General features: G+C 51.4%; 2 protein-coding genes across 7 annotated transcripts in view; both read left to right on the top strand.

Moving 5' to 3' along the window:
- RELB (RELB proto-oncogene, NF-kB subunit) overlaps positions 1-20673 on the top strand; it is a 41666-nt gene extending 20993 nt beyond the window's left edge. For 2 of the 4 annotated variants that reach the window (XM_031659161.1, XM_031659160.1), the window contains 8 exons: positions 401-558; positions 3496-3587; positions 3773-3904; positions 5808-5912; positions 11159-11374; positions 12706-12774; positions 12914-12991; positions 19889-20673. In XM_031659161.1, the coding sequence (XP_031515021.1) occupies positions 401-558; positions 3496-3587; positions 3773-3904; positions 5808-5912; positions 11159-11374; positions 12706-12774; positions 12914-12991; positions 19889-20268 (1230 nt within the window). In that variant the 3' untranslated portion in view covers positions 20269-20673. Of the gene's footprint in view, positions 1-400; positions 559-3495; positions 3588-3772; positions 3905-5807; positions 5913-11158; positions 11375-12705; positions 12775-12913; positions 12992-14914; positions 15313-19888 lie in introns of those variants that run through there. The other 2 variants (XM_031659163.1, XM_031659162.1) reach the window with 2 other exon arrangements.
- A 1387-nt stretch (positions 20674-22060) lies between these two features.
- The window catches only part of CLASRP (CLK4 associating serine/arginine rich protein), a 33141-nt gene continuing 31342 nt past the window's right edge, over positions 22061-23859 (top strand). For all 3 annotated transcript variants that reach the window (XR_641011.3, XM_003915695.4, XM_009194711.3), the window contains exons 1-2: positions 22061-22185; positions 23252-23379. Coding sequence is in view for 2 of the 3 variants with exons in the window: in XM_003915695.4 (XP_003915744.1) it covers positions 23281-23379 (99 nt within the window). In the remaining variant the exon portion in view is untranslated. The remainder of the gene's footprint in view (positions 22186-23251; positions 23380-23859) is intronic.

Here is a 23859-nt window from a genome sequence, read left to right as displayed (position 1 = left end):
CCTCCGCCTCACACGTTCAGGCGATTCTCCTGCCTCAGCCTCTCGAGCAGGTGGGATTACAGGAATGCACCACCATGCCCGGCTAATTTTTGTATTTTTAGTACAGATGGGGTTTCACCATGTTAGCCAGGCTGGTCTGGAACTCCTGACCTCAGGTGATCTGCCCGCCTCAGCCTTCCGACATGAGGGGATTATAGGCATGAGTCACCTCGCCTGGCCCAAAGTGTTCTTAAGCAAACACATTCCATCATCCTGGTCGGGGTAGAAGGTTGGAGAGCTCCCGACAGATGACCCAGTGGGGAGAGGGTTGGGGAGCTGCCAAGGGAGGCAGGCCCCAAGGAGTTTGGATGGGTGCAGGCATCTGTGATGGGAGCTCCAAAGAGCACTTCTCTTCCTGCAGCTCCGGGATTGCGGAGGGCTGCGGGAGGTGGAGGTGACTGCCTGCCTGGTGTGGAAGGACTGGCCTCACCGAGTCCACCCCCACAGCCTCGTGGGGAAAGACTGCACTGACGGCGTCTGCAGAGTGCGGCTCCGGCCTCACGTCAGCCCCCGGCACAGGTACCCACCCGCTGATCTCCAACCTCTCGTCCTTGATTATGGAGATTCTGAGTGGCTGGAGATCGCACATAAAACCTTAGAGCAGAGGGCAGCTTGGGTACACCCTCCCCACCGCCTCTCCTAGGTGGGGAAACAGGCCTGGGGACAGTAGAGAGCCTCACCTAGGCTGGGAGCCCTGCCACACACAGATTCACATACATTTTATCCTTATTTTGTAGAGGAAGAAACTGAGGCTCAGAGAGGGTAAGGAGCACAGATAATTGATGGCAGAGCTGGGATTTGACTGCAGACCTGACTTAACTGCAAGGCCTGCTCTTTCTCTTACTGTACAATTTATCTTTTTTTTTTTTTTTTTTGAGATGGAGTTTTGCTCTTGTTGCCCAAGCTAGAGTGCAATTGCGTGATCTCAGCTCACTGCAACCTCCGCTTCCCAGATTCAAGTGACTCTCCTTCCTCAGACTCCAGAGTAGCGGGGATTACAGGTGCGCGACACTATGCCCAGCTAATTTTTTGTATTTTTAGTAGAAACGGGGTTTCACCTTGTTGGCCAGACTGGTCTTGAACTCCTGACCTCAGGTGATCCTCCCAGCTCGGCCTCCCAAAGTGCTGGGATTACAGCCATGAGCCACCGTGCCAGCCTTTTCTTTCATTTTAAAGCAGAAGCACTGTATAACTTTTATTTTGCATATGTCCACAAATGCTTACACAACATACAGTGGCTACATCTAAAACTGTAAGCATTTTTTCTTTTTTTCTTTTTTTTTTTTTTTGAGACGGAGTCTCGCTCTGTGCCCAGGCTAGAGTACAGTGGCCGGATCTCAGCTCACTGCAAGCTCCACCTCCCGGGTTTACGCCATTCTCCTGCCTCAGCCTCCCGAGTAGCTAGGACTACAGGCGCCCGCCACCTCGCCCGGCTAGTTTTTTGTATTTTTTTAGTAGAGACGGGGTTTCACCATGTTAGCCAGGATGGTCTCGATCTCCTGACCTCGTGATCCACCCGTCTCGGCCTCCCAAAGGGCTGGGATTACAGGCTTGAGCCACCGCGCCCGGCCAGCATTTTTTCATAGTGCAAAGAGACAGAAAGATAGTGACACACTTCACTGTGTTGCGCTGACTTTGGGCAGAGCCCTAAAGGCAGCACACACTTCAGAGGTAGGGCTGAGTATTGCTCACGCTCAAGTCCTGAAGATTTAATTTTAGTGATTTTTAGACTGAGTGAAAATGTCAGTTCTGAGAGCAGAGATCTTGTCTCTTACGTTCCCTGCTGTATTACCAGTGTCCAGCACAGTAACTGGCACATAGTAGGTGCTCAGGAAATATTTGTGGAATGAATGAATACTGCCATGTTATGCAATTTACACTCCCATCAGTAATGGGTGAGAGCACCTGATTCTCCACAACCTCACCGGCACAAGGTATTATGAAACATTTTGATTTTTGCTATTTTGATGAGTGCTCCAAAACAAAGGCATCTCATTGGTGTTTAATTTGCAGGGTTTTTTTCTTTCTTTCCTTCCTTCCTTCTTTGTTTCTTTCTTTTTTTTTTTTTTTTTTTTTTTTTGACAGAGTCTCACTCTGTTCCCCAGGCTGGAGTGCAATGGCGTGATCTTGGTTCATTGCAATCTCTGCCTCCTGGGTTCAAGCGATTCTCCTGCCTCAGCCTCCCAAATAGCTGGGATTACAGGCGCCAGCCGCCACACCTGGCTAATTTTTGTATTTTTAGTTTCACCATGTTGGTCAGGCTGGTTTGGAACTCCTGACCTCGTGATCCACCCGCCTCGGCCTCCGAAGGTGCTGAGATGACAGGCGTGAGCTACCACACCTGGCCCCACAGTTTTCTTATTAAAGATGAAGTTGGCCAGTGTTCTCATGTGGTAAAGATGAGGCATGTTCTGGGTCTTCTCAAGAATCCTTGACATACTTATTTTAATTTTTTGAGACAGATTCTTGCTCTGTCACCAGGCTGGAGTGCAGTGGCATGATCTCAGCTCACTGCAACCTCCACCTCCAGGGTTCAAGCGATTCTCCTGCCTCAGCGTCCTGAGTAGCTGGGATTTCAGGCACGCGCCACCACACTGAGCTAATTTTTGTATTTTTAGCAGAGACAGGGTTTCACCAAGTTGGCCAGGATGGTGTCGGTCTCTTGACCTGATTTGCCCATCTCAGCCTCCCAAAGTGCTGGGATTACAGACGTGAGCCACAGTGTCTGGCCAAAAGGTTTATTCTATTTATTTTTTTATTGTTTGAGATGGAGTCTATCTCTGTTGCCCAGGCTGGAGTGCAGTGGTGAGATCTCAGCTCACTGCAGCCTCTGCCTCCCGGGTTCAAGTGATTCTTCCGCCTCAGCCTCCCGAGTAGCTGGGATTACAGGCATGCACTACTGTGCCAGCTAATTTTTGTATTTTTAGTAGAGATAGGGTTTCACCATATTCTCCATGGATGGTCTGCCCCTCGGGACCGTGGTATCCCCCCGCCTCAGCCTCCCGAGTAGCTGGGACTACAGGCGCCCGCTACCGCGCCCGGCTAGTTTTTTGTATTTTTAGTAGAGACGGGGTTTCACCATGTTAGCCAGGGATAGTCTCGATCTCCTGACCTTGTGATCCACCCGCCTCGGCCTCCCAAAGTGCTGGGATTACAGGCTTGAGCCACCGCGCCCGGCCGGTTTCACCATATTGGCCATGCTGGTCTTGAACTACTGACCTCGTGATCCTCCTGCCTCGGCCTCCCAAAGTGCTGGGATTACAGGCATGAGCCACCACACTGGCCTTCTAAGAGGTTTAAACCCCAGACCCTTTCTAATGCTGGGACCCCTGGGCTTGGGATGTCAGCCCCTGAGAGCCTGAGCCCCACAGCAGCATCTGCCGGAGCCCTCCTGCAGGTTAGGGCCACACCTGCCTGCTCACGAGCACTCCTCTCCCTCCCCCATCATCCCCTCAGTTTTAATAACCTGGGCATCCAGTGTGTGAGGAAGAAGGAGATTGAGGCTGCCATTGAGCGGAAGATTCAACTGGGCATTGACCCGTACAATGGTGAGCCCCCTGCCTGACCTGACCATCATGCGTCCTCCCAAAGCCCTTGCCTTCTGTGCTCACCCTGGTCCCCTCACCACTCCAGGCCCCACTGTCTCCTCTAGCCCCATCCCTTCCCCGTTCCCCTGTACCCCAAAGAGGGTCTCCACTTCCCACCCTCAGCCTCCCCATATCTCCCCCGACAGCTGGGTCCCTGAAGAACCATCAGGAAGTAGACATGAATGTCGTGAGGATCTGCTTCCAGGCCTCATATCGGGACCAGCAGGGACAGATGCGCCGCATGGACCCTGTGCTTTCTGAGCCCGTCTACGACAAGAGTGAGTTGAGAGTGCTGTGGCCGTTAGGATTGCCCTTGGCCGCAGGTGTCAGAATGTCCCGCTTACAGAGGCATGAGTGGCTCAGGTGCTGTGGCTCACGCCTGTAATCCCAACACTTTGGGAGGTCAAGGTGGGAAGACTGCTTGAGCCCAGGAGTTCAAGACTAGCCTGGGCAACTTGGCAAAACCCTGTCTCTATAAAAAAATTTAAAATTAGTGGCTGGGCGCGGTGGCTCACGCCTGTAATTCCAGCACTTTGGGAGGCCGAGGTGGGGCGGATCAAGAGATCAGGAGAGATGAGACCACCCTGGCTAACATGAGTGAAACCCGTCTCTACTGAAATACAAAAGAATTAGCCTGGGGTGGTGGCCCGAGCCTGTAATCCCAGCTGCCGAGAGACGAAGGCAGGAGGACTGGCGTGAACCCAGGAGGCCGAGCTTGCAGTGAGCCCAGATGCTTTTACCACTGCACTCCCAGCCTGGAAAGCAGAACTCCGTCTCAAAAAAAAAAAATTAGCTGGAGTGGTCGAGCATGGGTGAAGCCATGCTTGAAGTAATCCCAGCACTTTGGGAGGCCGAAGCAGGCAGGTTACCTGAGAAGTCAGGAGTTTGAGACCAGCCTGGCCAACATGCCAAAATCCTGTACCACTAAAATACAAAAATTAACAGAAGCACTGTGGCAGGCAGCATAATCCCAGCTACACAGAAGGCTGAGGCAGGAGAATTGCTTCCCAACTCAGGGTAGGAGGTTGCAGTGAGCTGGAGTGTCACTAGCTCCAGCCTGGCTGGGGAGTGAGGATTCACGTCTCCGGGAAAAAAGCTGGGCATGAGTGGCATGCACCTGTGGTCCCAGCTACTTGGGAGGCTGAGGTGGGAAGACTGCTTGAGCCCAGGAGGTTGAGGCTGCAGTGAGCTGTGATCATGCCACTGCAGTCCAGCCTGGGCAACAGAGCAAGACTATAATCCCAACACTTTGGGAGGCTGAGGTGGGTGGATCACTTGAGGTCAGGAGACCAGCCTGGCCTATGTGGTAAAATTATCTCTCTACTAAAAATGCAAAAATTAGCTGGGCATGGTGACACACGCCTATAATCCCAGCTACCCAGAAGGCGGAGGTTGCAGTGAGCTTAGATTGCACCACTGCACTCCAGCCTGGGCAACAGAGCGAGACTCCATCTCAAAAAAAAGAAAAAAAGAAAAATGGGGGCTGGGTGTGGTGACTCACGCCTGTAATCCCAGCACTTTGGGAGGCCGAGGCAGGAGGATCATCTGGGATCAGGAGTTCGAGACCAGTGCAAGCTTTTAACGTGAGAAACCCCATCTCTACTAAAAATGCAAAAATTCTTGGCCAGGTGCAGTGGATCACACCTGTAATCCCAGCACTTTGGGAGGCGAGAGGCGGCTGGTCGAGGTCAGGAGATGGAGACCATTCACAGCTAACACAATGAAACCGGCCTCCATTAAAACAAAAACAGGCGGGCAGAGGTGGCTCAAGCCTGTAATCCAGCACTTTGGGAGGCCGAGGCAGGCGGATCACAGTTCAGAGATGAGACCATCCTGGCTAACACAGTGAAACCCACGTCTCTACTAAAAATACAAAAGCGAGTGAGGTGGCGCCTGTGAGTCTAGCTACTCAGGAGGCTGAGGCAGAGGAATGCGTAAATCCGGGGCCGAGGCTTGCAGTGAGGCGAGATCCGGCCCACTGCCTCCCAACCCTGAAATACGACAAGAGACTCCGCCTCAAAAAAAAACAAAAGCTCAAAAACTTTTGTAGAGTCTCACCATGTTACCCAGGCTGGTGTGGAACTCCTGGGCTCAAACCATCCTCCCTCCTCGGCCCCTCGGTGACTGAATTCTCGGTGTTTTTGTTTTTTTTTTTAATACATTTCTTTCTCTCCTTCCCAGAATCCACAAACACGTCAGAGCTGCGGATTTGCCGAATTAACAAGGAAAGCGGGCCGTGCACGGGTGGCGAGGAGCTCTACTTGCTATGCGACAAGGTGCAGAAAGGTGAGGGGCCTGGGGCAGCAAGCTCGGGTAGCGCGGGGTCTGGCAACTTGGAGGCGTAGCCAGGGAGCCCGGGTGAATGGATGAGAAAGAGCTGGTTAACCAGGGCACCAGAGTGCAAGAGTCCAGAATGCTGTCTTTGCAGTCAGATACAGCTGATTGGTTCATTAACTCCCTGAGTCGCCTGCTCACCAGTCTGCGTAGGAAGACGGAGGCTCATCTGTGGTGACCCATGCTGCGTGCTAGGCGGTGCCATCACAGAGCTCACGACATGTCCAGAGGACTCTGATGTTAAGGGTGGAATTGCATAAATGAACGGTTTATGGTGGTTGTGATAAGGGCTATGGGTAAAGCAAACAGAGGACAGAAGAAGTAACTCCACTTCATTCACATCTATTCAAATGGCCCTTCCTCAAACAGGCTTTTTTGAAAAAAAAGATAGCTGGTCACTGTGGCTCAAGCCTGTAATCCCAGCACTTTGGGAGGCTGAGGCAGGCGGATCACTTGAGCTCTGGAGTTCGAGACCAGCCTGGGCAACATGGTGAAAACCCGTATCTACTAAAAATACAGAAATTAGGGCTGGGCGCAGTGGGTCATGCATGCAGTCCCAGCACTTTGGGAGGCCAAGGTGGGCGGATCACCTGAGGTCAGGAGTTCGAGACCAGCCTGGCCAACATGATGAAACCCCATCTCTACTAAAAAACACAAAAATGAGCTGGGCGTGGTGGCTCACACCTGTAATCCCAGCTACTCAGGAGGCTGAGACGGGAGAATCGCATGAACCTGGGATGCATAGGTTGCAGTGAGTCAAGATCATGCCACTGCACTCCAGCCTGGGTGACAGAGCAAAGTTCCATCTCAAAACAAACAAACAAACAAACAAACAAAAAAAACAGCTGGGCACAGCAGCTCATGCCTGTAATCCTAGCACACTTTTGGAGGCTGAGGCGGGCAGATCACTTGAGCTCAGGAGTTCAAGACCAGCCTGGGCAACATGGTGAAAACTCGTCTCTACAAAAAATAAAAAATTTAGCAGGTGTGGTGGTGTGCACCTGTAGTCCCAGCTACTTGGGAGGCTAAGGTGGGAGGATTACTTGAGCCTGGGAGGCAGAGGCTGCAGTGAGCCAAGATTGCACCACTGCTCTCCAGCCAGGGTGACAGAGACAGACCCTGTCTCAAAAAATCAAAACCAAAAACAAACTGGCTGGGCATGTCTCTCATGCCTGTAATCCTAGCACTTTGGGAGGCTGAGCAGGGAGGATCACTTGAGGCCAGGAGTTTAAGTCCAGTCTGGGCAACATAGCAAGCCCCTGTCTCTACAAAAAAAAAAAAAAAAAAAAATTCTTTTTATTTTAATTAAAAAATAGTCAGGCATTAGGCCGGGCATGGTGGCTCACACCTGTAATCCCAATACTTTGGGAGGCCAAGGTGGGTGGCTCACTTATGGTCAGGAGTTCAAAACCAGCATAGCCAACATGGTGAAACCCTGTCTCTACTAAAAATATAAAAATTAGCTAGGTGTGGTGGTGCACACCTGTAATTCCAGCTACTTGGGAGGCTGAGGCACGACAATCACTTGAACCTGGGAGACAGAGGTTGCAGTGAGCCGAGATCATGCCATTGCACTCCAGCCTGGGCAACACAGTGAGATTCTGTCTCAAAAAATAAAATAAAATAAAATAAAGTAAAATAAAATAGCCAGGCATGTTGGGGCATGTGCTTATAGTCCCAGCTACCTGGGAGGCTGAGGTAGGAGGATTGCTTAAGTGCAGGAGTTGGAGGTTACAGTGAGCTATGATGGTGCCACTGCACTGCAGCCTGGGCAATGGAGCGAGACTCTGTCTCAAAATAAAATAAAATAAAGTGAAGAAACTGGTTCCAGAGTTATCTAGTAACTTCCCCAAGTTATAACAGAGTTGGTAGTGAAGCATTCTAGCCTTCCTGGGTTCCCATCTTGGCTCTAACACTTGCTGGCTGTGTGACTGTGGACAAGTGACTTTACCTCTCTGTGCCTTCATTTTCTTCTTTATATAATAAGGTACCTAATAGTACCTTCTTCATAGAGTTGTTGTGTGACTTAGAGGCAATCTATATATACCTGACACATATAAAGCCTCAGTACATAGAGTTACTGTGATGACAGGCAATGCAGTAAGACAAGAAAAATAAAGAGCAGGCAGAATACCATCATGAATCCTGACTCTTCCACTACCACTTGTGTGACATCTCAACACTTTCAAGCCTCAGTTTCCTTTTTTTTTAGAACCAGGCTCTCCATCTGTCACCCAGGCTGGAGTACAGTGGTGCGATCATGGCTCACTGCAGCCTCGACCTCCCAGGCTCAAGTGATTCTCCCACCTCAGCCTTTTGAATAGCTGGGACCACAGGCGTGCACCACGGTGCTCGGCTAATTTTTTAATTTTCTTGTTGAGACAAGGTCTTGCTGTGTTGGCCAGTCTGGTCTTGAACTCCTGGCCTCAAGTGATCTGCCAGTCTCGGCCTCCCAAAGTGCTGGGATTACAGGCGTGAGCCACCGCGCCCGGCCTAGGCACCTTTTTTCTCTGCTGACTGTGCCTGGTATCCTTTTGCCATAACAGATCATAGCTGTGAGTACGACTGTATGCTGTTCTCTGAGTCCTCTTACTGAACAACCTGAGGGTAACCTTGAGGATCCCTGGACTTGAGGGGGATAGTAATTCTACCTACCTCTTAAGTTGTTATAAGGATTAAATGAGATAATACATATAAAAATACATAAAACAAGACCAGGTGCGGTGGCTTACACCTGTAATCCCAGCACTTTGGGAGATCGAGGTGGGCAAATCACGAGGTCAGGAGATTGAGACCATCCTGGCCAACGTGGTGAAACCCCGTCTCTATTAAAAATACAAACATTAGCTGGGCATGGTTGTGCATGCCTATAATCTCAGCTACTCGGGAGACTGAGGCAGGAGAATTGCTTGAACCAGGGAGTCGGAGGTTACAGTGAGCCGAGATCATGCCACTGCACTCCAGCCTGGAGACAGAATGAGACTCTGTCTTAAAAACACACAAACAAAAAAACAAAAATAGCTAGGCGTGGTGGCATATGCCTATAATCCCAGCTACTTGGGAGGCTGAGGCAGGAGAATTGTTTGAACCCGGGAGGCCGAGATCGTGCCACTGCACTCCAGCTTGGGCAACAAGAGCGAAACTCCATATCAAAAAAAAAAAAAAAAAAAAAAAAAAGCCGGGCGCAGTGGCTCACGCCTGTAATCCCAGCACTTTGAGAGGCCGAGGCGGGCGAATCATGAGGTCAGGAGATCGGCCCATTCTGGCTAACATGGTGAAACCCTGTCTCTACTAAAAATACAAAACATTAGCCAGGCGTGGTAGCGGGCGTCTGTAGTCCCAGCTACTTGGGAGGCTGAGGCAAGAGAATGGTGTGAACCCAGGAGACAGAGCTTGCAGTGAGCTGAGATCGCGCCACTGCACTCCAGCCTGGGTGACAGAGTGAGACTCCGTCTCAAAAACAAGCAAACAAACAAACAAACAAACAAATATATATATATGTAAAACACTTAGTGACTGGCACATAATAGGTGCTCAATAGAAAGTTAGCTGCCACTATGATTCGTTTTTTTTTTTTTTTTTTTGAGACGGAGTTTCGCTCTTGTTGCCCATGCTGGAGTGCAATGAAGCAATCTCAGCTCACTGCAGCCTCTCCCTCCTTGATTCAAGCAATTCTCCTGCCTCAGCCTCCCAAGTAGCTGGGACTACAGGTGTGTGCTACCACACCTGGCTAATTTTTTTTTTTTTTTGAGACGGAGTCTCACTCTGTCACCCAGGCTGGAGTACAGTGGTGTGATCTCGGCTCACTGAAACCTTTGCCTCCTGGGTTCAAGTGATTGTCCTGCCTCAGCCTCCTGAGTAGCTGGTATTACGGGTGCATACCACCACACCCAGCTAATTTTTGTATTTTTAGGAGACACAGGGTTTCACCATGTTGGTCAGCCTGGCCTTGAACTCCTGACCTCAGGTGATCCACCCTCCTAGGCTTCCCAATGTGCTGGGATTACAGGTGTGAGCTACCACGTCCAGCTTAATTTTGTATTTTTAGTAGAGATGGGGTTTTATCACGTTGGTCAGGCTAGTCTCGAACTCCTGACCTCAAGTGATCCACCACCTTGGCCTTCCAAAGCGCCGGGATTATAGGCATGAGCCACCGTGCCTGGTGATTAGTTTTATTTTTAGGAATATTAGAGGCCAGGCATGGTGGCTCACTCCTGTTATCCCAGCACTTTGGGATTCCAAAGTGGGAGGATTGCTTGTATCCAGGAGTTTGAGACCAGCCTGGGCAACATGGCAAAACCCCTTTTCTACAAAAAATACAAAAAAAAAATCAGCTGGGTGTGGTGGTGCATGCCTGTAATCCTAGCTACTTGGGAGGCTGAGGTAGGAAGATCTCAAGGCCCAGAGGCAGAGGTTCCAGTGAGCCAAGATCATGCCATTGCACTCCAGCCTGGGTAACAGAGCAATACCCTGTCTCAAAAAAACAAAAACAAAAACAAAACAAGGCCGGGCACGGTGGCTCACACCTGTAATCCCAGAACTTTGGGAGGCCGAGGTGGGAGGATCACCTAAGGTCAGGAGTTCGAGACCAGCCTGGCCAACATGGTGAAACCCTGTCTCTACTAAAAATACAAACAATTGGTGGGGTGTGGTGGCTCATACCTGTAATCCCAGCACTTTGGGAGGCCAAGGCAGGTGGATCATGAGGTGAGGAGATAGCGACCATCCTGGCTAACATGGTGAAAACCTGTCTCTACTAAAAATACAAAAAATTAGCCAGGCATGGTGGCAGGCACCTGTAGTCCCAGCTACTCAGGAGGCTGAGGCAGGAGAATGAATGGCGTGAACCCCAGAGGCGGAGCCTGCAGTGAGCCGAGATCGCACCACTGCACTCCAACCTGGGCGACAGAGCGAGACTCCGTCTCAAAAACAAAAAAAATTAGCCAGGCATGGTGGTGGGCGCCTGTAATCCCAGTTACTCGGGAGGCTGAGGCAGGAGAATCTCTTGAACCTGGGAGGCGGAGGTTGCAGTGAGCCGAGATCACGCCGTTGCACTCCAGCCTGGGCAACAGAGCAAGACTCTCAAAAAAAAAAAGAAAAAAAAGAATATTAGTCTTGATTTTGGGGGAGGCTGGGCAAGTTGGGCGCGCAGTGGCCCAGATGTCCTGGCTTAGCTGATGTCCCCCGTTTCCTGCCAGAGGACATATCAGTGGTGTTCAGCAGGGCCTCCTGGGAAGGTCGGGCTGACTTCTCCCAGGCGGACGTGCACCGCCAGATTGCCATTGTGTTCAAGACGCCGCCCTACGAGGACCTGGAGATTGTAGAGCCTGTGACAGTCAACGTCTTCCTGCAGCGGCTCACCGATGGGGTCTGCAGCGAGCCATTGCCTTTCACGTACCTGCCTCGCGACCATGGTAACTACAGCAACCCAGGGTGACCCAACACCTCGGAGACTAGGTCTTCGGCCTTGGGGAGACCCCAGTGGGGAGGGGAAAGAGGCGGAACTAGAATGCAGGCTCAGAGCTACAAAGATGGTGTTCAGATCCCGGCTCTGCTGCTTACTGGCCGTGTGACCTTGGCCTCTCTGAGCCTCATTCTTCTGCGCAAAATGGAAATAATAGTAGCCGTCCTGTGACATTGGAGAGTATTTAATCTTTCCTCCCCTCAGCATCCTGCACATGCCTGGGCCTGTGCTCGGTATTGCTAGAGACACAGCAGTGACCAACACAGCCCCTAGCTGTGTCCCCATGAGGCTTATAGTCCTGAGGATGTGGGACAGCCTGTCCCCACACAGTGATGACCAGAGTGGGCAGGACTGGAATAAAGTGCTCAAGGGCTCGCATTGCCCAAAGGGGGCACCTAACCTAGCTGTGGGCATCAGGGAAGGCTTCTTGGAGGAGGGGACAGCTGAGCTGATGACAGGAGGATGATTAAGCAGGAAGTTTTCTAGGAAAGTAGTGAGAGTCGAGGAAGAGTGTTTTAAACAGCTGGAACAGCAGGTGCAAAGGTCCTGAGACTGGATTGTGCCTGGGGTGCTCCAGGAACAACAAAGAGGCCAGTGTGTAGGCTGAGGCAGGTGGATCTCCTGAGGTCAGGAGTTCGAGACCACCCTGACTAACACGGCGAAACCCCGTCTCTACTAAAAATACAAAAATTAGCCGGGCGTGGTCGTGGGCGCCTGTAGTCCCAGCTACTCAGGAGGCTGAGGCAGGAGAATTGCTTGAACCCGAGAGGCACAGGTTGTAGTGAGCCAAGATTGTGCCATTGCACTCCAGCCTGGGCAACAGAGTGAGACTCACTATAGGCACCTGCCACCACGCCCGGCCAAGACTCCATCTTAAAAAAAAAAAAAAAAAAAAAATAGAGGCCAGGCACAGCGGCTCACACCTGTAATCCCCAACACTTCAGGAGGCCAAGGCAGGCGGATCACTTGAGGTCAGGAGTTCAAGATCAGACTGGCCAACATATAGTGAAATCCCATCTCTACTAAAAAAATACAAAAATTAGTTGGGTGTGGTGGCACACACCGGTAATCCCAGCTACTTGGGAAGCTGAGGCAGGAGAATTGCTTGAACCTAGCAGGCAGAGGTTGCAGTGAGCCGAGATCATGCCACTGCACTCCAGCCTGGTCAACAGAGCAAGACTGTCTCTAAAAATAAATAAATAAATAGATAAATAAATAAATAAAGGAATTAATTATTATTGATGAATTACTTCTTGTATGTCCCTGGTGTCTCCTCAACAGACAGCTACGGCGTGGACAAGAAGCGGAAACGGGGGATGCCCGACGTCCTTGGGGAGCTGAACAGCTCTGGTGTGTGCCCTCTGCCCTTTTCTACCTCTATCCCCAGGTTCTGGGGCGGGGACAGCTGACCCCACTGCCCTGTCCACCCCCCAGGCTGGGGAGGAAGGGCTGTCGGGGAACAGGGGTCCTCATCTCTCCCTTCCCTCAGACCCCCATGGCATCGAGAGCAAACGGCGGAAGAAAAAGCCAGCCATCCTGGACCACTTCCTGCCCAGCCACAGCTCAGGTGGGTCCCGGCTACACATAAGCCTCCGTCCCCTGGGTGGGCAGAGGGTAAGTGGCAGCCCTGCTTTTCTGGCCTCTTCACGCCCTCCAAGAGCAGCCACAAGGCAAGTCACTCAGCACTTAGCCAGCAACATCCAGTGGAAAGAATGAGGGCTCTGGAGACAGAATGGAAGTTCTGATCTCTTCTGGACCATTTCCTTGCTATGTGACCTTCGTTAAGTTGCTCTACCTCTCAGAGCCTCAGGGACTCCTTTGAAAAGGCCCAGTACATGGCGGTGTGATGTCACGCCTGTAATCCGGCACTTTGGGAGGCTTGGCCCGGGAAGATCACAAGGTTAGGGAGATCGAGACCAGGTGAAACCCGTCTCTACTGCATCTACAAAAAAAAAAGTGCCCGAGGTTGTGAGAGCCTGTAGTCCCAGCTACAGGGACTGAGGCAGAATGGGCAGACTTGGAGGCCCGGGCTTGCAGTGAGCGAGATCGGCGCCACTGCACTCCAGCCTGGGTGACAGAGGCGAGACTCCGTCTCAAAAAAAAGAAAAGGCCCAGTACCTACTTAGGTCAGTGGTGTTTTAAAATTTAATCTATTTCTTTTTTTTTTGGAGATGGAGTCTCGCTCTGTCGCCCAGACTGCAGTACAGTGGCATGATCTCAGCTCACTGCAACCTCTGCCTCCCAAGTTCAAGCGATCCTCCTGTTTCAGGATCCCGAGTAGCTGGGACTACAGGCATGCACCACCACGCCCGGCTAATTTTTGCATTTTTTAGTAGAGACGGGTTTCACCATATTGGCCAGGCTGGTCTTGAACTCCTGACCTCAAGTGATCTGCCCTCTTTGGCCTCCCAAAGTGCTGAGATTACAGGCATGAGCCACCACACCTGGCCTTTTTTCTTTTTGTTTTTTTTGAGACTTAGTCTCTCTCTCTCACCCAGAGTAGTGGTACAACCATGGGTCACTGCAGCTTCAACCTGCTGGGCTTAAGCGATCCTCCCACCTCAGCCTCCTGAGTAGCTGGGACTACAGGCATGCATCACCATGCTTGACTAATTTTTGTATTTTTTGTAGAGACGGGGTATTGCCATGTTGCCCAGGCTGGTCTTGAACTCCTGAGCCCAAGCCATTCTCCTGCCTTAGCCTCCCAAAGTGTTGGGATAACAGGCATGAGCCACAGCGCCTGACTCTTAATACATTTCTTCTTCTTCTTCTTTTTTTTTTTTCTCTTGAGACAGAATCTCTGTTGCCCAGGCTAGAGTGCAGTAGTGTGATCTTGGCTTACTGCAACTGCTGCCTCCCAGGTTTGAGAGATTCTCCTGCCTCAGTCTCCCAATTAGCTGGGACTACAGGCGCCCACCACCATGCCTGGCTAATTTTTGTATTTTTAGTAGAGATGGGGTTTCGCCACATTGGCCAGGCTGGTTTCGAACTCCTGACCTCAGGTGATCCGTCCAGCTTAGCCTCCTAAAGTGCTGGGATTACAGGCGTGAGCCACAGCGCCTGGTTCTTAATATATTTCTTCTTTTTTTTTTTTTTTTTTTTTTTTTTGAGACGGAGTCTCGCTGTGCTCCCAGGCTGGAGTGCAGTGGCCTGATCTCGGCTCACTGCAAGCTCTGCCTCCCGGGTTCACGCCATTCTCCCGCCTCAGCCTCCCAAGTAGCTGAGACTACAGGCGCCCGCCACCACGCCCGGCTAGTTTTTTGTATTTTCAGTAGAGACGGGGTTTCACCATGTTAGCCAGGATAGTCTCGATCTCCTGACCTCGTGATCCACCCGCCTCGGCCTCCCAAAGTGCTGGGATTACAGGCTTGAGCCACCGCGCCCGGCCATATTTCTTCTTATGGGTACTGTATGACAGGCACTTAAGTGCTTTCTGTGAGTTTATTCACTTAACCTGTGAGGTATGTGCTGTCATTCCCCTGTTTTACAGGTGAGGAAACTGAAGCCCAGAGAGGTGAAGTCTCTTGCCTGAGGTCACACAGTAGCAGATCTCTGGTGGAACAGGGAGGTGGCCCCTGGGCATCTGTGTAGATGAGTGGTGATATATATGGCATAGGTAGCAGGGAGTTGATGATGGATGAATGGGGGTGGTGGTTGAAGCCAGCCAACCTCAGATTCAGAGCCTGTCTCTGGCCTGTTCTACCCTTGCCTTCATTTCAACTCCCATGCCAGCTTCCAGCTCCCATGAACCCCAATCCTATCTGGCTGCCCTCAGAAAACAAATCTCTAGCCAGGAGTTCGAGACCAACCTGGCCATCATGGTGAAACCCTGTCTCTACTAAAAATGCAAAAATTAGCTGGGCGTGGTGACCCATGCCTGTGGTCCCAGCTGCTCGGGAGGCTGAGGCATGAGAATTGCCTGAATCCAGGAGGTAGAGGTCGTGGTGAGCTGAGATTGTGCCACTGAGATCCAGCCTGGGCAACAAAGAAAGACTCCGTCTCAAAAAGAGAAAAGAAGAGAAGAGAAAAGAAACAAGAAAAGAAAAGATGCCTGGATGTGGTGGCTCACGTCTGTAATCCCAGCACTTTGGGAGGCTGAGGGGGGCGGATCATCTGAGGTCAGGAGTTCGAGACCATCCTGGCCAACATGGTGAAACCCCTGTCTCTACTAAAAATACAAAAATTAGTTGAGTGTGGTGGCGCACACCTGTAGTACCAGCTACTCGGGAGGCTGAGGCACGAGAATCACTTGAACTCGGGAGATGGAGGTTGCAGTGAGCCAAGATGGCACCACTGCACTCCAGCCTGGACAACAGAGCAAGACTCTGTCTCAAAAAAACAAACAAACAAACAAACAAACAAAAGAAAAGAAAAGAGGAAAAGTCTCTACCCACTGACTACTAACTCTAAAAACATAGCCCTCAACACCCAGCTAAGGTACCCAGCTCCTAGCCAGCTACTAACCACTCAGACTGCTGAGCCTGGACCACCTGACCTAGTCCCACCCTGGAGATTTGAAGCTCCACCTGTTCTTCCCCCTGCCCTGCAACTGGTAACCAATGCCTAATAGCTCTGCCGCTAGCAACCACCAATCCTAGCCCACTTCACCAATCTTTGCTCTCCCATTTCCTAAACCCCCTTCCCTATTCATCCACCTTCCCCAGTATCCCAGTTTCCCAAGGTCTAAAGCACCCCTCCCTTGTGGAAGCAGTATCGCCAAGGCACTGCAGTGTAATGGTTAGGAGTATGGCCTCTGGGATCAGACTGGGTTTGAAATCTGAGCCCACAGTTTAGCAGTTTAGTTTGTGTGACCTCTGTGAGCCTTACTTTACTCATCTGTCAGATGGAGACCCTGTCTCTTACAGTCCTTTCCCGAATTTAGTGAGATGATGTCGTACGGTTATTTATCATGGTGGCTGGCGCAGAGTTAGTGCCCAGGAGATATTAGGAACTTGCTTTTTTTTTTTTTTCTTTTTTGAGACAGAGTCTCGCTCTGTCGCCCAGGCTGTAGTGCAGTGGTGTGATCTGGGCTCACTGCAACCTCTGCCTCACGGGTTCACGCCATTCTTCTGCCTCAGCCTCCTGAGTAGCTGGGATTACAGGCGTGAGCCACCACGCCTGGCTAATTTTTTGTATTTTTAGTAGAGACGGGGTTTCACTGTGTTAGGCGGGATGGTCTCGATCTCCTGACCTTGTGATCTGCCTGCCTTGGCCTCCCAAAGTGCTGGGATTACAGGCATGAGCCACCGTGCCCGGCCTAGGAGCTTGCATTTTTTTTTTTTTTTTTTTTTTGGAGACGGAGTTTCACTCTTATTGCTTGGGTTGGAGTGCAATAGTGTGATCTCGGGTCACTGCAACCTCTGCCTCCCGGGTTCAAGCGATTCTCCTGCCTCAGCCTCCTGAGTAGCTGAGATTATAGGCACATAGTGCCGTGCCCAGCTAATTTTTGTATTTTTAGTAGAGACGGGGTTTCACCATGTTGGCCAGGTTGGTCCCGAACTCCTGACCTCAAGTGATCTGCTTGTCTCAGCCTCCCAAAGTGCTGGGATTACATGCATGAGCCACTGCACCCAACCTGTGATCACATTTAACTGCATTTACAGCAAAACCCAAAATAACAGGGGCTTCAACAGGATGGAACGTTATTTCTTGTCTCACATAAATAGTCCATAGGGACTGAAAGTGGCCCATGCCTATAATCTCAGCACTTTGGGACGCTAAGGTGGGTGGACTGCTTCAGGCCAGGAGTTTGAGACCAGCCTGGCCAATATGGTAAAACCCTGTTTCTACTAAAAATACAAAAATTAGCCAAGTGTGGTGGTGCACATCTGTAGTCCCAGCTACTCAGAGGCTGAGGCAGGAGAATCACTTGAACCCAGGAGGTGGAGGTTGCAGGGAGCCAAGATTGCATCACTGCACTTTAGCCTGAGCGACAGAACGAGACCCTTCTCAAAACAACAACAACAAAAAACATGCCTGGCACTGTGGCTTACACCTGTAATCCCAGCATATTGGGACGCCAAGGCAGGTAGATCACGAGGTCAAGGGAGAGAGACCATCCTGGCCAACGTGGTGAAACTCCATCTCTACTAAAAACACAAAAGTTAGCTGGGTGTGGTGGCACATGCCTGTAGTCCCAGCTACTTGGGAGGCTGAGGCAGGAGAATCATATGAACCCAAAAGGTGGAGGTTGCAGTGAGCCAAGATGGTGCCACTGTGCTCCCGCCTGGTGACAAGGCAAAAACAAGAAACAAAAAACAGTCTGTAGGTGTGTTCCAGGGATGGTCTGGTAACTGCATGATCATCGAGAGACCCAGGCTTCTGTCATTTTCAGTTTGCCATCTCATGGTGCAAGATGGCTGTTGTAACTCCAGCCATTATGCCCACATTCCAGTTAGCAGAACTTAGTCACATGATCGCATCAGGCTGCAAGGAAGGCTAGAAAAGAGTCCCAGTAGCCTTGTGTCTCTAAGGTTTGTCTTGTTCCAAAAAGAGAGTCCCTCTTAAGGCCGGGCGCGGTGGCTCAAGCCTGTAATCCCAGCACTTTGGGAGGCCGAGACGGGAGGATCACAAGGTCAGGAGATCGAGACCATCCTGGCTGACACGGTGAAACCCTGTCTCTACTAAAAAATACAAAAAACTAGCCGGGCGAGGTGGCGGGCGCCTGTAGTCCCAGCTACTCAGGAGGCTGAGGCAGGAGAATGGCGTGAACCCGGGAGGCAGAGCTTGCAGTGAGCCGAGATCTGGCCACTGCACTCCAGCCTGGGGGGCAGGGCGAGACCCGTTCTCAAAAAAAAAAAAAAAAAAAAGAGAGTCCCTCTTTTTTTTTTTTGAGACAGTCTTGCTCTGTTGCCTAGGCTGGAGTGCAGTGGCGCAATCTCGGCTCACTGCAACATCCGCCTCCCAGGTTCAAGTGATTCTCCTGCCTCAGTCTCCCGAGTAGCTGGGATTACAGGCGCCTACCACCACGCCCAATTAATTTTTGTATTTTTGGGAGAGCCAGGGTTTTGCCATGTTGGCCAGGCTGATCTTGAACTTCTGACCTTAGGTAATCTGCCTGCCTCGGCCCACCAAAGTGCTGGGATTACAGGTGTGAGCCACCATGCCTGGCCAGAGAATCCCTCTTATAATGAAACTTTTTGATTTGATTGTTATTTTTTCTTAAGTCCCCATTATGCCTAAGAATGACATTTTTTTTTTTTTTTTGAGACGGAGTCTCGCTCTGTCGCCCAGGCTGGAGTGCAGTGGCCGGATCTCAGCTCACTGCAAGCTCCACCTCCCGGGTTTATGCCATTCTCCTGCGTCAGCCTCCCGAGTAGCTGGGACTACAGACGTCCGCCACCTCGCCCGGCTAGTTTTTTGTATTTTTTTAGTAGAGACGGGGTTTCACCTTGTTAGCCAGGATGGTCTCGATCTCCTGACCTCGTGATCCGCCCGTCTCGGCCTCCCAAAGTGCTGGGATTACAGGCTTGAGCCACCGCGCCCGGCCGACATTTATTTTTTCTGACAATTTTGGGACTGGTGACTTCCCAACTTGTGTCTCCCATGGTCTGGAGATTTCACTTTTTGGGTTGTCTCTGTATGTTGGGGGGCTTTGGAACGTCTTCTCCTTCCTCACTCTCAGGGAAAACTCTCCACAGCTGTGTAGGAGCATGGTTTCACATGCTAGTTCCACAACAGTTGTGTGAGCCTTCCACTGACTTTCCCTCAGTGCCCTCAGTGCCTTAGTTTGCTTCTTATTATCACTACTTTTAGAGACAAGGTCTTGCTCTGTTGCCCAGGCTGGAGTGCAGTGATGTAATCATACTTCCCTGCAGCCTCAAACTGGGCTCAAGCAATCCCTCTGCCTCAGCCTGCCAAGTGGCTGGGACTACAGGCGTGCACCACCACATCCAGCTAACTTTTAAATAATTTTTTCGTAGAGACAGGGTCTGCTATGTTGTGTTGGGATTACAGGTGTGAACCACCATGCCAGAAGGCTACATTCTTGGCCTTCAATTTAGTTATTATCTGAGAATGGTGATAGTCCCACATGGATTCTCCTTGGGATTAAGATGGCACCTTAAGGCCAGGCTTGGTGGCTCATACCTGTAATCCCAGCACTTTGGGAGGCTGAGGCAGGTGGATCACCTGAGGTCAGGAGTTCGAGACCAGCCTGGCAAATGTGATGAAACCCCATCTCTACTAAAAAGAATAATTAGCTGGGCGTGGCACGTGCCTGTAGTTCCAGCTACTCGGGAGACTGAAGCAGGGGAATCGACTTGAACCGGGGAGGAAGAGGTTGCAGTGAGCCAAGAGTACACGACTGCCTTCCAGCCTGGGCGACAGAATGAGATTCCATCTCAAAAATAAAAAAAAAGGCCACCTTGATATCACATTTTGCAGGAAGTGGGGCATTTGAATTAGGGCCTGGTCAGAAGTTGGCCCTAAATCACACTACACTTCTCTGTCTTCATCCCCGTAGGCCCGTTCCTCCCGCCGTCAGCCCTGCTGCCAGACCCTGACTTCTTCTCTGGCACCGTGTCCCTGCCCGGCCTGGAGCCCCCTGGCGGGCCTGACCTCCTGGATGATGGCTTTGCCTACGACCCTACGGCCCCCACACTCTTCACCATGCTGGACCTGCTGCCCCCAGCACCGCCACATGCTAGCGCTGTTGTATGCAGTGCCGGGGCTGTGGTTGGGGAGCCCCCTGGCCCTGAACCGCTGACGCTGGACTCGTACCAGGCCCCGGGCCCCGGGGATGGAGGCACCGCCAGCCTCGTGGGCAGCAACATGTTCCCCAATCAGTACCGCGAGGCGGCCTTTGGGGGCGGCCTCCTATCCCCGGGGCCTGAAGCCACGTAGCCCCTCGATGCCAGAGGAGGGGCACTGGGTGGGGAGGGAGGTGGAGGAGCTGTGCAATCCCAACCAGGATGTCTAGCACCCCCATCCCCTTGGCCCTTCCTCATGCTTCTGAAATGGACATATTCAAGCCTTGGCGAGAAGCTCCGTTGCACGGGTTTCCCCTTGAGCCCATTTTGCAGATGAGGAAACTGAGTCCGGAGAGGAAAAGGGACATGGCTCCCGTGCACTAGCTTGTTAAAGCTGCCTCTGTCACCACATGTCGGGGAACCTTCTCCAGTAGGATTCGGAAAAGATTGTACATATGGGAGGAGGGGGCAGATGCCCGGCCCTTCCTCCCCAGACTTGAGGGTGGGGGGTAGGTTGGTTGTTCAGAGTCTTCCCAATAAAGATGAGTTTTTGAGCCTCGGGGGTTTCGTCTATTCTGCGCTTGGGAAACGCCCTAGTTCCTTACGTAGCAAAGAAAGCCTCCTGGCTGGGGGCTCAGGCCTGTCATCCCAGCACTTTGGGAGGCCAAGGCGGGAGGATCGCTTGAGCTCACGAGTTTGAGATCAGCCTGGGCAACAAGACGAAACCTAGTCTCTACAAAAAATACAAAAATTAGCTGGGCATGGTGGCGCATGCCTGTAGTCCCAGCTACTCGCGAGGCTGAGGTGGGAGAATCGCTTGAACCCAGGAGGCAAAGGTTGCAGTGAGCCTAGATCGCGCCACTCTAGCCTGGGCGACAAAGACAGACTCCGTCTCAGAAAAAAAAAAAATAAAAAATAAAAAAGATAAAAAGATGGCTGTAACATTCTAGTTTATGCCCTGAAAAGGGGAATACAGTCATTCTATAGTGTTTGGAGATTTTGGGTTACCCTTAATTGTATGCAAGTTGTCTTACTGTGTATTGTCCCTTAATTTCAGGACTCAGATTTCATGCTTGAAGAAATGCAGGTTAGTTTAAACTTTCAAGGAAATTTTTTTTTTTTGAGATGGAGTCTGGCTCTGTCGCCCAGGCTGGAGTGCAGCGGCCGGATCTCAGCTCACTGCAAGCTCCGCCTCCCGGGTTTACGCCATTCTCCTGCCTCAGCCTCCCGAGTAGCTGGGACTACAGGCGTCCGCCACCTCGCCCGGCTAGATTTTTGGATTTTTTAGTAGAGCCGGGGTTTCACCGTGTTCGCCACGATGGTCTCGATCTCCTGACCTCGTGATCCACCCGTTTCGGCCTCCCAAAGTGCTGGGATTACAGGCTTGAGCCACCGCGCCCGGCCTCAAGGAAATTTTTAAGGTGGCAAAAGGTTTTAGTGGCATATACATCTTAATCTGTAGATGGGAGTGATTAGCTGTTTAAAAGTTGAAATGTGACTGAAATGGAAATGGAGTAGGGCAAATTTTAAATGGGATTATTTTTCATCTTCAAACAGGCAGACCTGTTATCCTAAACTAGGGTTTTTAATGACCACAGCAAGCAAGCATGCAGCTTACCGCTTGAAAGACAGGGTCTTTCCTCACCCAAGCTGGAGTGCAGTGGCCCTCTGAAGCTTACTACAGCCTCAGACTTCTGGGCTCAAGTGATCCTCAGTCTCCCAATGGTCTTTGTAGACAGCCTGATGGAGTCTCATGGCACAAGAAGATTAAAACAGTGTCTCCAATTTTAATAAATTTTTGCAATCCAAAAAAAAAATAAATAAAAATAAAAATAAATAAATAAAATTAAAAAGATAAAAAGATAAAGCATCCAAGCTCTTCCCTTCTCGGTTCTACCGCTTCTTCCTCTGACCCCGCCCCTCTCAACCCTAGGACCCGCCCCTCACGTCGGCGGAACTGCGCTGTGCAGAGCTCCACCACGCTCCGCCTCCTCCCCCTAGCGCGGCCGTTCATTTCCGCTTCCTGTGCGGGCAGCGCGCGAGCGCAGCTTTGGGAGGCGGAGACTGGCCGGTGAGTGCAGGCGGCGGGCTCGACCTCCCGGTTTTCGGGCAGGCGTCAGCCCAGCTTCTCCCTTTCCTTAGGCTTTTCCCATACTGCTGTAGGCTTCTGCTGCGTCCCGGCCCCGAGGATCGCTCGTCCCTCGCCCTATTCGGCCTGACGGGCCTCAGGCCGCGCCCGTGCCCCGGCTGTGGGCCAGAAGTTGCCGCGTCGGACTCGGCCTTCGGCCCAACAGCTTATCACAGTCCCCGCCCCCATGTCAAAAAAAAAAAACAATCCAGCCCAAATCCTCAGGCCGCGACGCGATCCACAAGCCCTGTCCAAACCTTCGGTCTCCTCCCTTTCCCACAAGCCCTGCCCCCAAGCTCAGCCCACGCCCTCCCGTCAGCCAACTCCGCCTCTCTCAAGCTCTACCCTCTTTTTCCTTGGGTACTCTCCACACCCTGCCATCTAGATCCCATCTTTAGACCTCAACTTCACTCTGGTCTCCTTGCAACACTCCCTTCCCGTGTTCCCACTCCCTCTAGCATCTTCATCTTCCGCCACGCCCTTCACCTGTCCTCGACCTCCACCTTCATGCAACTGCACTGTTCCCTTAAAGGCTTTCTCCGATTTCCTCCACCTGCCTTCATCCTTACCTTCCTTATCCCTCTAGCACCCAGACTCATACCCACGCATGGCCCCTAGTGGGAGCCTTTTCAGCTCTTCTCTTTCCCTTGAGCTCCAGCCTTAGGTGCTCAGGGTTTGCCGTCTGACCCTACTTCAAACTACTGACCCTACTGATGTTTCAAAACTTTCATCCCCGACTCCAGCGCATGGAATGTAGGACACCCCTTTCCCAGGGATGCTCACCTCAGAATCACCTAAGGGTTTTTTAGAATGCCCAAGTCGCCAGATCGAAGTTGTTAGGGATGGACTTGAACATCTGGCATACCGTTCTGCAGCTTCACTTCTGCTCCCTGAAGCTAATCGATGTGTTGTTTGGGATCGACTCTGTCACCAACTTGTTAGATGACTTTGATTCTGCCCATACGGTTTGCACAGCCCATCTGACTTTCCTGGTCCCTTCATCCCTCAGGTTGAGGCCCCAGGCTTGGCCTCACCACAATGTGGCACGAGGCTCGGAAGCATGAGCGGAAACTTCGAGGCATGATGGTCGACTACAAGAAGAGGGCGGAGCGGAGACGGGAGTATTATGAAAAGATCGTGAGTAACTGGCCTTTCGTCTGGGGTGGGGGACCCTAGTTTGGGGGACACAGGTCATCCTGGTAAAATCTGGGCTTGGAAGTATGTCAAGACAAGAGGCTTATTTCCTCAGGAGTATATTCATTAATCTTTTCTTGAGCATAATCATTGTTAGGAACCCAAGAGCTTCTGTTTGTTGTAACATACTGTGTCGTTTGGTGTGGCCTCTCAGTGCCGATCTGGTGTTAGCAAGAAAAAGGGAAGTCTCTGTAATCCTCAGAGCAGTCCTGACGTTAGACTGGCCACCTCCAGAACGTTGTCTGTTTTGCTTTTTGCTGGGTTCCCCATTCCCAGAAGAGCTCAGCCACTCTTGAGGTTTGGCTTGGCACACAATAGGAGTGAGTATTAAGTTGGCTGGGCACGGTGGCTCACACCTGTAATCCCAGCACTTTGGGAGGCCGAGGTGGGCGGATCACCTGAGGTCACGAGTTCGAGACCAGC

This window comes from Papio anubis, chromosome 20 (genome assembly GCF_008728515.1).
Source record: "Papio anubis isolate 15944 chromosome 20, Panubis1.0, whole genome shotgun sequence".
Lineage (NCBI taxonomy): Eukaryota > Metazoa > Chordata > Mammalia > Primates > Cercopithecidae > Papio > Papio anubis.
The sequence above is the reverse complement of the archived record's forward strand: the minus strand, read 5'-3'. Positions and strand labels throughout refer to the sequence as shown.